General features: G+C 37.7%; 1 protein-coding gene across 1 annotated transcript in view; it reads left to right on the forward strand.

Annotated features, from left to right (window-relative positions):
• LOC126281184 (electron transfer flavoprotein-ubiquinone oxidoreductase, mitochondrial) overlaps positions 1 to 14,720 on the forward strand; it is a 111,186-nt gene that overhangs the window by 63,933 nt on the left and 32,533 nt on the right. The window contains exons 9-10 of the mRNA XM_049979884.1: positions 4,064 to 4,243; positions 6,741 to 6,962. Of these exons, the coding sequence (XP_049835841.1) occupies positions 4,064 to 4,243; positions 6,741 to 6,962 (402 nt within the window). The remainder of the gene's footprint in view (positions 1 to 4,063; positions 4,244 to 6,740; positions 6,963 to 14,720) is intronic.

The raw sequence follows: 14,720 nt of genomic DNA on the forward strand, positions 1-14,720 counted from the left end.
CCAGAACTTTTCATGCTATATTTGAGAGGTGATATAGATGGGGTTGTTGACAACATGGTCATTGGCGCCATGCAAAGCTAAATAAACTGCTACAGGTTAACTAAATACAAATTATACTATTAAAATAGTAGAATAACAATGAGAATTTTGCAACCGTTCAAAAAATGTATGTTTTAATTTTTCTTCGCTGCATTTTCTCAAGACTTCCGAGTGGGGCGAAAAAAAAAGCACCATATATTCACCCTGTTTGAATGAGGCAATTGGACAAATGCTTCACTTGGTTTCCGACCATTTCTGAGAATTAGGTGAGAATACACATAGAAATTTGAAACTCACTTGACACATTTTGTTTCAGAGTCCATAATAGAAACCAAGTCTCCATTCTACAAGTGCACTGGTCCTCTCTAAGCACATATAATGTATTTTATCAATACATATCACCCATTTAGTATCAAAGAAACCTAACTGCAAAAACACTTTTTTGAGATAATTCGAGTTAAAGTTTTTGCTCAAAGAACTGAGTAAATTATAATAGTTTTTCACAAACTATGGTAAATAAAAAGTATAGGCCTATTTCATTAACTGTTGTTTTCTACTAGGTGTTACATATTCTAGTCACTCGGTAAACGTTAATGAAATATTTTATGAAATTATGCACTAGTTACATTTGTCCAATCCTTTACTTAATGGCTGCTGCTGTGTGACAGGTGAACATCAAACAAATAATATGCAGCTTTAAGCAATATTATCATATGAAATATTTTTGCAGTTGTGTTCATAATGTATTTATAAATGCAGGTTACACAGAACAAGCTATGGGAATGTGTGTCAGTGCTATTAAATGAGTACTATAAGCAAGAGAACTGTTTGTCAGGAAGTTTATCGTCAGTATATGATGGAGAATACATAAAAGCCACTATTATTCTCACTTTGCATTAATTGTCTGCAGTAAAACTGAATTTACACTAAATAATTAACAGGTAACAGAAATAATATTTTGTTTTTTAATCTTCACATAACAAACATAGGAAATCATTTTAACAAAACACAGTGCTCCCTCTCATCTGTTTTTGGCTTACTGTTTCAAGAATAATACAACACAGACATTTAAATGAGCCAAAATTAGTGGTTTATATGAAATAGCTAAGGTGATGAACTAGCATCAATAATAAAGGAGACAAACAAAACAGAGAATAAACAGGAAGTCTATTCCTGTGATTCTTTCGCGTTTTCCTCATTTTCTAAACCATTAGCAGCATTGAGTCCTTGATATAATGAGTGACACCTAGAAGGTATAATATCCTTATTACATAAATCTATATGATCTTTTTTCTTGTCTTTACTTATGCAGAGAGGACTGTCATATGCTGGGCACACACAGTATTGTCTTCAGGTCCTGAATTTGAAGAATTTTGCAGGCCATGTCTTTCCTTGGTGTGCAAAACTTGAAATTCACGATCATCATAGGAATACTTGAAAAACATTATGTCGAGCTGATCTTTCCTATATTGCATCCAAACAATTTTAAACCATTTCATAGTTTCTCCCTTTTCAGCAGTTTTCCTATTCTGAATTATTTTCTTCTGAAGCTGGTTGAAATCTAAAATTTGAATACTATTCATTTCTGTCACTCTATACTTGTTGGAGGTCATTCTTACAGTTGTATACCCGCCAATGGGATCAAAAACATCCACATATTTACTTTTTATTTCAATGCTCACTTGCACTGAGTCTGCTTCCATTTGTGAATGTCCAGGCTCAAGAAAGCATTGGTCGATAGTTGGAATAATGTCCAGTGTATTCACTGCAAGCAAACACACAGTGCTCATGTTGGCATTCGTGTTCTTTCCCCCACATGTATCCGAATACAGGGTTGTCAGTTTTCCTTGTATATGATTTTTTTTTTTTAAAAATCCCACAGACATGAAGCCACTTCTATAGACTCCCTATTTGCTGTTATCTTGTCCCACATGTAGCAATTGGTTTTGTTTTCAGTCACTTTGGAGAGCCAAAAAACCAGAACATATTTGGGGATCGATGCATGTGGATCATGAATGGTGCTCACTGAGGTGAATAAAACTTTAGTCTAGTTCATCGATTGTTGCTAGAGTGCAATTGTGGACTCTGTTTTATGTTGTTACTCACACACTTCACTTCATTCACCAACAGACACCCATGATGTATAGAAAACGGCATTGAGAATTACAAGACAAACCAAGTCATTCATTGTAAATAAGTGCAGTCTGCCAAGTTGTAAGCCACTCAAAACTGAGATAAATGCAAAGTCCCTCAATAAGCAGGTGAATGCACTTATGAAAGAAGCTGAGTGAGAGAGGGGGTAAGGGAAATTCAAAGTCCAACTAATACTCAATGGTGAACTGCAGGAAGTGAGGAGAACAGTGCTGCCATTTTGAGTGCCATGCACCTCTTTAAATATAATTCATCAAAAGTGGTCATTTCCATGTGACAGGCTCTTGACAGTGCCATCAATGAAGTGGCACAATATGTAGCAGTCAGTCTCCATCTCGATATCCAAGTCTTATATATCATACACTATTTTGTTTTCTCCGAATACAAAGAAGGGCAGTAAATAAATGCTTATGAAGCAACTGTGTCAACAAATGCATTCCCTGTTAGGAACTTACCTGCACCACTGGCTGAGAATAGTCACTGTTAGCCCACTTAAAACCTCAATATTGTTACCCAAATGATTACAGACCCCCATTATTCTCCTGTTCTGCACAGATGGAGGACTGCAGTCTGGATAATATACTCATTCTGTGCAGTCCGCACATAAACATGCACTACAATAAAGAGCCGTTTAAAAATAGACTCACCAGAGAATATGAAATGTAGTTGAAGCATTGAAGCCTTTCTTTCTGATTATCGAGTTTATAAAGGGCTTCGCAACAGTAATTCTACCAGGACGTTTTTTCTCCTGGTGATTTTGTTTATTGCATTGTCCATCAAATAAAAAGGTTAATTTACCAATATAAATAGGCACTGCTTGTCAGTTGCATTGCTTTACAGTAGTAAATAATGTTCTCAAAAGTATTACTGAGTGGTTTTCTGCAAATGGTCTCACTCTCAATTCCAAAAGACACAGCACATTCTGTTTGCACATCTAGAGATACTACACCAGCAATAAATGTAACACACTGTGGGGAAATAATAAGTAGGGTAAAAACTTCAAAATATTTGGCATACATACAGACGATAATTTAAATTGGAATGAACAAGGGTTTGAAACCTTTAAATAACTCAATTTACCCACATTTCCACCCAGAATCATTGCAAATCTTACGTAGAGACGTATCAGGAATTTAAAATATTTTGCTTATTCTCATACAATAATGTCATATGGCATAAAGTTCGGTGGTAAGTTGTCCTTAGGAAAGAAAATGTTAATGTCTCAAAAACATAGTTTAAAAATATGTGGTGCTCGCCCACAGTGTAGACATCTGTTTCAGAAGTTAGGCATTTTGACTACTGCTTCACAGTATACCTATTCTCTCATGAAGTTTGGCATGAATAATCCACCACAGTTGAAAAGGAACAATGGTGCATATAATTACAATACTAGAAAAAAAATGATATTCATCACTCCAAATGAAGATTTCTTTAGCACAAAATGAGGTGCACAGTATTGCCACCAAAGTCTTTGTGTGCTTACCCAAGATATAAAAAATCCGCCAGTCTCCAGTAAACTGTTGTCCCCCTTGCCCTGTATCTAACAATTTCCCTCCCTCTACCCTATCACCTCATACCAAGCCATGCCTCCACATCATCATCGTCTTCATGCACTGCACCTCACCAGCTCCAGTACCTATGTATCACAGGTGTAGCCCAAGCACCTACCACCCTTCCTCCTGCATTCCTATCCTACACTTTTGAATCCACTGTGTTATCTTTTGGTGAATACGGGTACCACTACTATATCGCACATATATAAAATTTATGGCTTTCACTGTTATGTATTACTTAATACTTTGTAAAAGTTTAGTTCACAGAATTGTACCACAATGTTATACTATGACCAGATGGATATTTTATTCTGTTACAGGCATTGAACCAAAATCTTATGAGGATAAAATTAAGAATAGTTGGATTTGGTCAGATTTAAAAAGTGTAAGAAATATACGCCCATCATTCCATAATCCACTGGGATTATATGGAGGGTTAATGTACTCTGGCTTCAGTTTGGTGATTGGAGGTCGAGAACCGTGGACATTCAGTCATGGTGGTCAGTATACAGTTTCTTTTTAAATCTGATATTCTTAGCAATAATGAGTGGTGTTGCAAATTTTCTGTTGATGTTATTGCCCAACGCCAAGACTTTGGTAAATTTTATGTTCATTATACATTGTGTTACACTAATCACCTATAGTCACAAACACCTGAAGTACTGAACAACGTGTTTCAACAGGGTGTATATTGGTAGTAGACAGCATCCCATTTAAGAACAAACTCTGCAGCACAATAGTAATGACTTTTATTCCATTTCAACAAACAATAACATTTTCTTTTTTCTCATTTTTTTCATGTTTGATGTCTTCTGATTTCTTTTATTTCCTGCCTCTCTCTCTTTCAATTTATACTTTTTTATCTACCTCTCACTACCTGTTCCTTTCGACTTTCATTTTATTTATGTTACTATTTTTCAGCATATCCTCCTGTCAACTGTCCCTTTTACTTTGTTTAAATTGTCAATTCTTCATCATATTTATATTGTCATTTTCCAGTGTTGCTTTCTCTCTCGTCCTATTTTACCATCTCTCACTGTACACTATACTGATTACTACTACCATTAATTTACAAGGAAACTTACACTCCAAGACATTTTTCTGAAAGAATTGGCTTACTTTTAAGAGCCAGTTCAAAAATACAGTAGAAAAAGGAACACCATAATTGATATTGTTAGAAAAATTTGTTTGTACGAATGGGGATTTAAAAATACCCTGGCGTGCACCTAAGTGAAGAGTGTTTATTATGAAAACTTCCTATGGACTCGGTGAACTGCATTTGGTGATGCCACATTCTGTGGACAACCTAAGAGACCTGGATATTCAGTTATAAAATTGTTGTGTGTGTTTTTGTTCATACATCCTAAAATAAATAAATAAAATGCACCATGAAGGAGTTATCCAAAGGGGATGGAAATTGTTAGATGTGATGAACGTGTATAGGCAAATACAATATTATAATTTCGGAAATGTTGGATCGTTTATTCGAGAGAAAGAGCTTCACGAATTAAGCAAGTCAGTTATGTGTTGGCCCACCTATAGTCCTTAGGCAAGCTTTTATTCAGCTTGGCATTGGTTGATAGAGTTGTGGGTTGTCCTCCTGTGGGATATCATGCCAATTGCTATCAGAGTGGTGTGTTTGATCATCATAATCCTGTGATGGTTGGAAGGCCCGGCCCATAATGCTCCAAATTTTCTTAATTGGGAGTGATCCAGTGACCTTGCTGGCCAAGGTAGGGTTTTGAAAGCACGAAGACAAGCAGTAGAAACTCTCACTGGTTGCAGGCAGACATTATCTTGCTGAAATGTAAGCCTAGGATAGCTTACCATGAAAGGACATTCAACAACTCCGTCAATCAGTGCCAGGCTGAATAACTTCTTGCATAAGAACCAGAGGTGTACCAACGCATAACTCAATCTGTGAAGCTCTTTCTCTTGAATAAATCATCCAATGTTTCTGAAATTGTGCTCATTTGTTTGTCTATTCTTGTGCATCACATCTACTGATTTTCATCCCATTCAGATAATTCCTTCTGGTGTGTAATTTTTTTTGTATTAGAATTTTTATGAATATTTAACATTTATGTATGGCTCCTTTAAATAAAAATGTAAAATGGCCAAGTATGCCAATTACTGTGATAAATTTCTGATTATCCTTGTTTCCTCTCCTCTCATTCCAATGGATTAAATTTTTTCTGTTATATTGTGCCCCGAGTAATGAACCTGTTTTTTCTGAAAACAGGTTGGTGTTATGGTGAGGATTCCAGTATACTATACTATTCCTCACTCTTTTGGCTACAAAACCTTAGTTTTCAACATAATCTTGTTCAGTGCAGCAGCTTTGTGTTGCTTGTTAAATAGTATTATCATTCTATCTACATCTAATTGTAGTATCCTTACAGGTATTTTGCTGAAATTGAGTAATCCCATTAACTTATGCATGAATTTTTTTTGCATCTACACACTTGTATGTACAAATACTATGACTTGAGACAACACTTCTTACTCTTTAGTAATGTAGGGATAGATCTGTACTCAGTTAATAGAACAGGCATTGAACCATACATAAAAGAAAAGGACAATAAACAGCTAATCCTGATTGGGGTGAGAGGGAGAGGGAGCAGCTATGGAGCAGCTACCTGTCTGCTGCTGTGAGCGGTGGTCGGGGCAGGAGGGGCCGAGGGGTTGGAAAGTTAAGGGCTCCTCACTCTCTCCACTCCACCTCCTGCTCCAGCCTTCCATGCCAACTACCAAGTTCATAATTTACCCCTTGATCCTCAGCAGTATGAGACAAAAAAAGTGTGTTTTTTGGAAAGCAGTTTATTATCTCCTAGATATCTGTCTGCTGCTCAGTGTTGTTGATTCTATGTGTTTAATGATTTTGTATCCCCTTAGATGTCACTATATTCCTCCCTGACTTTTCCATTGGTATAATCCTCACTTTCTTTCACATAACTAAGCTGAACAAAATGATAAAATTGATCTTTTTCTTTTAAGATCCTGACTGGAAACGACTGAAACCAGCTTCAGAATGCAAGCCTGTGGAGTACCCTAAACCAGACGGTGAAGTGAGTTTTGACTTGCTAACATCAGTAGCTCTGACTGGAACTAATCATGAAGGTGACCAACCACCACACCTGACACTGCGTGATGATACAGTGCCTGTTAAACGAAATCTTGCCATTTTTGACGGTCCTGAGGGTCGCTTTTGTCCAGCAGGTAAGCATAAATAGTTTCTCAGTAAGTGAAATAATGTCAAGGCAACCACTCATCTATAGCTGACTGATGCATGCCACAGAAAAATGGAACAGCAGCAGCCTATAGTCGTGTGTGTGTGTGTGTGTGTGTGTGTGTGTGTGTGTGTAGAGAAAGAGAAAGAGCTGGAAAGCTAGTAAAATACTGTTTCTGTTTCGTTTCGATGTGCCACACATCAATCAGCTATAGTTGTGTGGTTGCCTTTCCTTTGTTTTATGCATTATCCATCTATGAATTTCTACTGTTAACACTGCTTATGAATATTAAAAATCTGGAGGTTTGGAGAATAATGTCAGTGTCATGCAACAATGAATTATCTTCTTTATGAAAGAAACAAAAACACACAAACTTGAGGGAAGGCTAATGGCTTCTAAAATGCAGAGGGAAAAATTCATATTAAATATATTTCACCTAATATCTCTCTCTTTATGAAAGAAGGGATGTTAGCAGATGAACCATACAAGAGTGTCAGAAAATTGACTTACAGAAACCATATTTTACACATGTATGTTCAAATTGGAAATGGTTAGATGCCTCGAATTCAGCAGCATTCAATAAGTGATAAACCTATTTTTTTCTGAAAGCACGTTGGTTTTATTCTGGATTCCAGTACACTACACTATTCCCCAATCTTCTGGCTACAAGACCTGAGTTTTCAACATAATCTTGTTCAGTGCAACAGCCTTACACCATCTTACTGCGAAGGTGGGGGGGCTGTATGCCCACATGGTACCATTGGTGATGCTGCACAAGTAAAAGATAAACATTAATAAAAAGTGAAGCAACTCTCAGAGACTTAAAGTGTACACTGTATTAACAATAAACTATCATTGTGGCACTTAATAGTTTTGTATTCTCACCAGCTGAATGTAACATGTAGTGCAAGACACAGTGGAAGGCAGTCCAGTTACAAATTTCCCCTATCTACTAAATCCTGGCAGCCAGTGAAATTTTGTCTTTCACAAGACTGCTTGCAATGAACAGCACAGACCAGTGGTACAAGCTCTCCTCCTGACTGTAAAGGGGGCAACTTCAGTGGTGATACAGTTTTATTCATTGTTGTCTGCTGCAACACTTTGCAAGGCCTGCAACAGGGAAAGTGGTTGCCCTCTCTCTGCTCCCATGCATAAGAAAAGTAATCCCTTACAAACTCCCCTCTACCCACCCCTAACTCCCTCTGCACAGAGGTGTCTTCGGACATGATGCATGATGGGCACTGTTGTAAATTATAAGATGACTACTAATCTAAAAAAAAGATGTTAGTCCCTCAATTGTATTAAATAGGTGCTGTTTCTCTTTTGCTGGTATATTCATTTGATTACATTGGTATTTTTCGAGGAAATTAGTAACTACAGAGGGCAGTTTAAAGTTCATTATTATTTTTTATGCAGTTTTAAAATGAACACTGTTACTTGGCTCAGAGCTAACAGGCATTTTCAATCATTGAATCTAAATAATCTGATAAGACTGTCTAATGGGGTATATTTTTTATTATCTTCTGAAAAGATTACGATTCCAAATTTCTTGGTTTATGTTGGGTGGGAGATTGTTGAATACTTTCCCACCAGAGTAAATACCCTCCACTTTGGCCCCCAAATTGGGAGACAAAGTCTACATGAAAATTATTTTTGTGCCTTGTGTGGTGATTGTGCAAATCATAGTTAGCTGAAACAGATTTTTATTATCAGCAACAAAAACCATTAAGGAGGCACAAACCATTTAGGAGTACTGTAATTCAAGTAAGTGTAAGAAAGAAAAGTTTTGTAATAAATCTCTAGCAACATGCACTCTTATCTGCTTTACACAATATTATCGCTGCTCACTTTTCCTGAATAAGTAGAACTACTTCATTTACTAAAGTACTACAAGGTCACAAAACCAAATTCCATGACACGACAGGGAGCAAAAACATGCAAAATAAACCAATAACCTTATCTTTAGGCCAACAGAATGAGAGACACTCCTAAGAGCAAAACATGCTAATCATTGAGCATGTTGATTATCAGTTGACTACAACTGGAACCAACAAATTTTACATGTAGTGTTTCATTTACTTCATAACCATTACAGTCTATATGTGGTGCTAGCAGGTAATTTTTGCTTAGATTTCATTGTTACCAATGCTGATGGTCTAAACATTGCAAGTATCACTAATTTTTTTTGTATTTTAGTGAGTAAAAAGCTGCTGTAAAAGTCACAGTTAATTACAAGTTTGGTTTCAGTGCATCTGCAGCTGTAGAAATGTTAGCGTGTGTGTTCACAGTTATTAAGGGTCAAATGGTGATAGTCAGAATACCAGGGACAAAAAAGTTATATACTTAACAGGTGTAGAAGTATGAAACTGGAATTTGGTTGCAACAATTACACGTCTGTTGTTTGAAACTGATAAACAATATTTTATTCAACATAATCTCCATCGCTATTTATACATTTCTCCCACCTCTACGGCAGGCTGTGAATGTCACGCCAAAAAAACAGTTATTCTTTTGAAGCAAACCAGTCCGAGAGCTATTTCCGTACACTACATTTTCATATGAATTGAATTGTTGTTCAGTGAGAGCGTGTCCTAGTAATACAAATAGATGATAATTGAATGGAGCCACGTCTGGAGAATAGATTGCATGCCCCAGTATTTCCCAACTGAACACATCAATCATAGCCCTGATCTGTTTTGCTGTGTGCCAGTTCCGGTTTTTGGAGCTGTCCCCCCCTGTCCGACCCGGATTCAGCCGGGACACCTTAATGTTCTGGTTTTTACTAATCTAATCTAAGTCTCGGTCATGGGATGTTTCAACAAGTTAACTTTCCATATCATATCCCGAACCTAACATACCACATTATAAAATGCATTTACATGACCTGTCTGCTGATGCGTGCGCAGCTTGTGGTCTCGTGGTCACGTTCTCGCTTCCCGAGCACGAGGTCCCAGGTTCGATTCCCGGCAGGGTTAGGGATATTCCCCAGCCTCGAGATGACTGGGCGTTGTCTTCATCATTTCATCATCATTCGTGAAAGTGGCGAAATTGGGCTGAGCAGTGGTTGGGAATTTGTATGGGCACTGATAACCTCGCAGTTGAGTGCCCCACATACCAATCATCATCATCATCATCATCTGTCTACTGATGCATTCAAGATTGAGACCTTCAATAATAATTGTGCTGAAGTTGGTATTACTGAGCTGGAGTTTCCTAGCGGTAGCCCTGATAATTCAAATTTCAGTGTCACAAACAGTGTGGTAACTCCGCTTTTAATTAACCCTCAACTGCTATGGATCGCTTCTGAGTGCAACAATTTTTTTCTATTGTGATATATGACACACCCACGCAAATCGAAATGGGCTCTTCCCATTGGAAGTGACACATGGATGTCAGAGCTGTGTTTATATGTCAGTGGCATCACAACTTCCAAACGAAAGGTCTGATTTTAGTGCAGTTTTTTTTATTTGACAATTGGTTTAATGAGAAGGGTTCTTAGCTATGTTCCATGAAAGTTTGTACAGCAGTCCAAATTTCACCAGCTAAATTTTAAGTAAAGTTTTTTTTCTAGGTCCCCTGATAAAAAGCTATGTAATACGAATCATAAGAGCGACATCAAGTTACATAGTGCCAGATTTTAGAGCTTAACACATTGCCTATCAACTAAGAGTTATTTCGTACGAACGAACTGGCCAATGGTGCCAACTGTGAGTTAGCGAGTTTCTGCATAAAGCTAGATACGAAAACATTCATAGCAAATATGTGTGATTTACAGGTTTTGGACATCAGGAACAGGTATGGAAGTCATCTGGACATGTTGAAACAAAATTTTTTATTTTCGCGCTTGGAATAAAGTAAGACAACAAAAATGCACACACAAATATTTTAGTTTTGGAAGAAAAATGTGTGCATTGTTTCGCTAATGGTAATGGAAACAGAGTTGTCTTAAAGCAGAGGTTGACCTGCTCCCCCCCCCCCCCCCCCACTGAATCTCTGAAAATTCTTTTTTGGTATACAGTAGAACATTTGAAAGAGCTACCACCCCCACCATTAGTTCTTCTCCTGCCTTGCCACACTGATGCCAACACTTGTGAGAATACAGTCTTGGCACAGAGGAGATACACGCCTGAAGTGCGTGAGCTCTCCATGAGGAAACGTTGTCAGCCCTACCCTACTGCATTGCCTCTTCTCCCCCACAGCCCGCGCAAGTGAACTTTTTTTTTAAAAAAAAAGTGATTTGGCATTACAGAGAGTGTTATTTTCATATACAGTACTGGTAAGTAGCAAAGAACATGAAATAAAATTCAACTTGTTATTGTAACAACACTTTGTCAGGCAGCTATAATGCAAAAATTGTTAGATCTAATCATGTTGGCAACAATGAGAAAATGAGCACAACTGGCACAATTAACGTATCTAATGATGCCACCAAGACCCCAACAGTACTTACAGGAAACAAAAAGCTAAAATTCTTGTCTGGCTGATAATGAAGCAAATTAAAACACTTTCTAAAGTCTGCCCAGCATTCAATGTACTTCAAGCATCAACTTTCAACAACAAAATAATAATTACAGTTTCATAGTTGTATAACTTTAGCTGTACTCTATTAGTGAGAAGTATGTAGCAGTTTATTTTTAACTATGAACGCCAAATTCGGTTCAAAAGATGTTATCTTTATCCTTAGGACTGGTTCAGTTTCCAATCGGTTTATAGGGGCCTATTTATTTCTTCAGGAACACCAATGTTGAAAACCCTGATTTACACTTAAGTATCGAATCTACAGGCATTAGAAATTTCATCGCTTATTCTGCTAAGCGAGACCTCTTGACAAGATATCCAAAAATCTGTCACACATCACAGTTAACAAGTCAGCATTTGAATCTGACAAATTACAGAATTCTAAATTGATGGAAGATAGGTTCCTTATCCATTTTAGATTGCTTTTTTTTTATATTGAAGGAAAATTTTATTTTAAATTAGTGCTCACCGTCCAGTCCCAGTAAATGCTCCTTGATAAGAGTTGCTATCTTGTGCAGGAATGAACCTATGTTGTACTCTCTCTAAAATTCTTTCCACTTTTTATGCCAACTACGAGTTCATTTGCATGCTCTATTTTCTTGTCAAGGATGCCCTTATCATAGTTTGCATGGGGGGCTTCTCTCTCTCTCTCTCTCTCTCTCTCTCTCTCTCTCTCTCTCTCTCTCTCTCTCTCCCTAAACACACACACACACACACACACACACACACACCATCCAACTTCTGAAAGGGGGGAGGGGGGGCACAGCCTCCCTGTAAGATGGGCACCCATGTTGGTACCAGCTTCAGCTTCCAAAAATATGGTCACCTTAGCTTATACAACTAACAGCAACACTTCTGTAGCCAGAAGCAGGAGAAGGTACTACTCATATGCGTCTCAACTGCTCAAACGAATCTAATGTAAACAGTTGTGAAGTCATGCTCATCAGAGACAATTTGTTGTTATGCAGCATTGTATAGTCTACCTGAAGCCTTTGACACATTTTGTTATTGACAGATGCTTGTTTGAGTAATGTGTTTTGTTGTTGTATATGGTGCATTTACTTTGCAACTTAAGTTTTATTTTCGTTTTTTTTTTCTCTTGTTCATGTTTTATTGCTGCAGTATTATTCTGCAGTAGTGAGATAGAGTAATAACCTTTGTTAGAGTATTGGTTCTTATTGGTCAAAATTACAAAAATTTTACTGAAAACTGTTGTTGTTGTTGTGGTCTTCAGTCCAGAGACTGGTCTGATGCAGCTCTCCATGCTTTTCTATCCTGTGTAAGCTTCTTCATCTCCCAGTACCTACTGCAACCTACATCCTTCTGAATCTGTTAAGTGTACTCATCCCTTGGTCTCCCTCTACGATTTTTACCCTCCACGCTGCCCTCCAATACTAAATTGGTGATCCTTGATGCCACAGAATATGCCCTACCAACCGATCCCTTCATCTAGTCAAGTTGTGCCACAAATTTCTCTTCTCTCCAATTCTAATAAATACCTCCTCATTGGTTATGTGATCTACACATCTAATCTTCAGCATTCTTCTGTAGCACCACATTTCGAAAGCTTCTATTCTCTTCTTGTCTAAACTATTTATCGCCCATGTTTCACTTCCATACATGGCTGCACTCCATACAAATACTTACAGAAACGACTTCTTGACACTTACATCTATACTCGATGCAAAAAAAATTCTCTTCTTCAGAAAAGCTTTCCTTGCCATCACCAGTCTACATCTTATATCATCCCTGCTTCGACCATCATCAGTTATTTTGCTCCCCAAACAGCAAAACTCATTTACTACTTTAAGTGTCTCATTTCCTAATCTAATTCCTACAGCATCACCCGATTTAATTCGAATACATTCCATTATCCTCGTTTTGCTTTTGTTGATGTTCATCTTATATCCTCCTTTCAAGACACTGTCCATTCCATTCAGCTGCTCTTCCAAGTCCTTTGCTGTCTCTGACAGAATTACAATGTCAATGGTGAACCTCAAAGTTTTTATTTCTTCTCCATGGATTTTAATACCTACTCCGTATTTTTCTTTTGTTTCCTTTACTGCTTGTTCAATATACAGATTGAATAACATCGGGAATAGGCTACGACCCTGTCTCACTCCCTTCCCAACCCCTGCTTCTCTTTCATGCCCCTTGACTCTTGTAACTGCCATCTGGTTTCTGTACAAATTGTAAATAGCCTTTCGCTCCCTTTATTTTACTCCTACCACCTTCAGAATTTGAAAGAGAGTATTCCACTCAACATTGTCAAAAGCTTTCTCTAAGTCTACAAATGCTAGAAATGTAGGTTTGCCTTTTCTTAATCTATTTAAGACAAGTCGTAGGGTCAGTATTGTCTCACGTGTTCCAACATTTCTGCGGAATCCAAACTGATCTTCCCCGAAGTTGGCTTCTACCAGTTTTTCCATTTGTATGTAAAGAATTCATGTTAGTATTTTGCAGCTATGGCTTATTAAACTGACAGTTCAGTAATTTTGACATCTGTCAACACCTGCTTTCTTTGGGATTGGAATTATTATATTCTTCTTGAAGTCTGAGGGTATTTCCCCTGTCTCATACATCTTGGTCACCAGATAGTACAGTTTTGTCAGGACTGGCTCTCCAAAGGCCGTCAGTAGTTCCAATGGAATGTTGTCTATTCCAGGAGCCTTGTTTCGACTCAGGTCTTTCAGTGCTCTGTCAAACTTTTCACGCAGTATCATATCTCCCATTTCATCTTCATCTACATTCTCTTCCATTTTTATAATATTGTCCTCAAGAACATCGCCCTTGTATAGACCCTCTCTATACTACTTCCACCTTTCTGCTTTCCCTTGTTTGCTTAGAACTGGGTTTCCATCAAAGGTCATGCAAGTGGTTCTCCTTTCTCCAAAGGTCTCTTTAATTTTCCTGTTGGCAGTATCTATCTTACCCTTGGTGATATGTGCCACTACATACTTACATTTCTCCTTTAGCCATCCCTGTTTAGCCATTTTGTACTTCCTGTCGATCTCATTTTTGAGACGTTTGTATTCCTTTTTGCCTGCTTCATCAATTAAATTCAGTCTATCTTCTGTCACCCCAGGATTTCTATTAGCCCTCATCTTTTTACCTACTTGATCCTCTGCTGCCTTCACTATTTCATCTCTCAAAGCTACCCATTCTTCTTCTACTGTATTTCTTTCCCCCGTTCTTGTCAATCGTTCCCTAATGCTCTCCCTGAAGCTCT

The sequence above is a fragment of the Schistocerca gregaria genome, chromosome 7 (genome assembly GCF_023897955.1).
Source record: "Schistocerca gregaria isolate iqSchGreg1 chromosome 7, iqSchGreg1.2, whole genome shotgun sequence".
In the NCBI taxonomy this organism is placed as follows: Eukaryota; Metazoa; Arthropoda; class Insecta; order Orthoptera; family Acrididae; genus Schistocerca; species Schistocerca gregaria.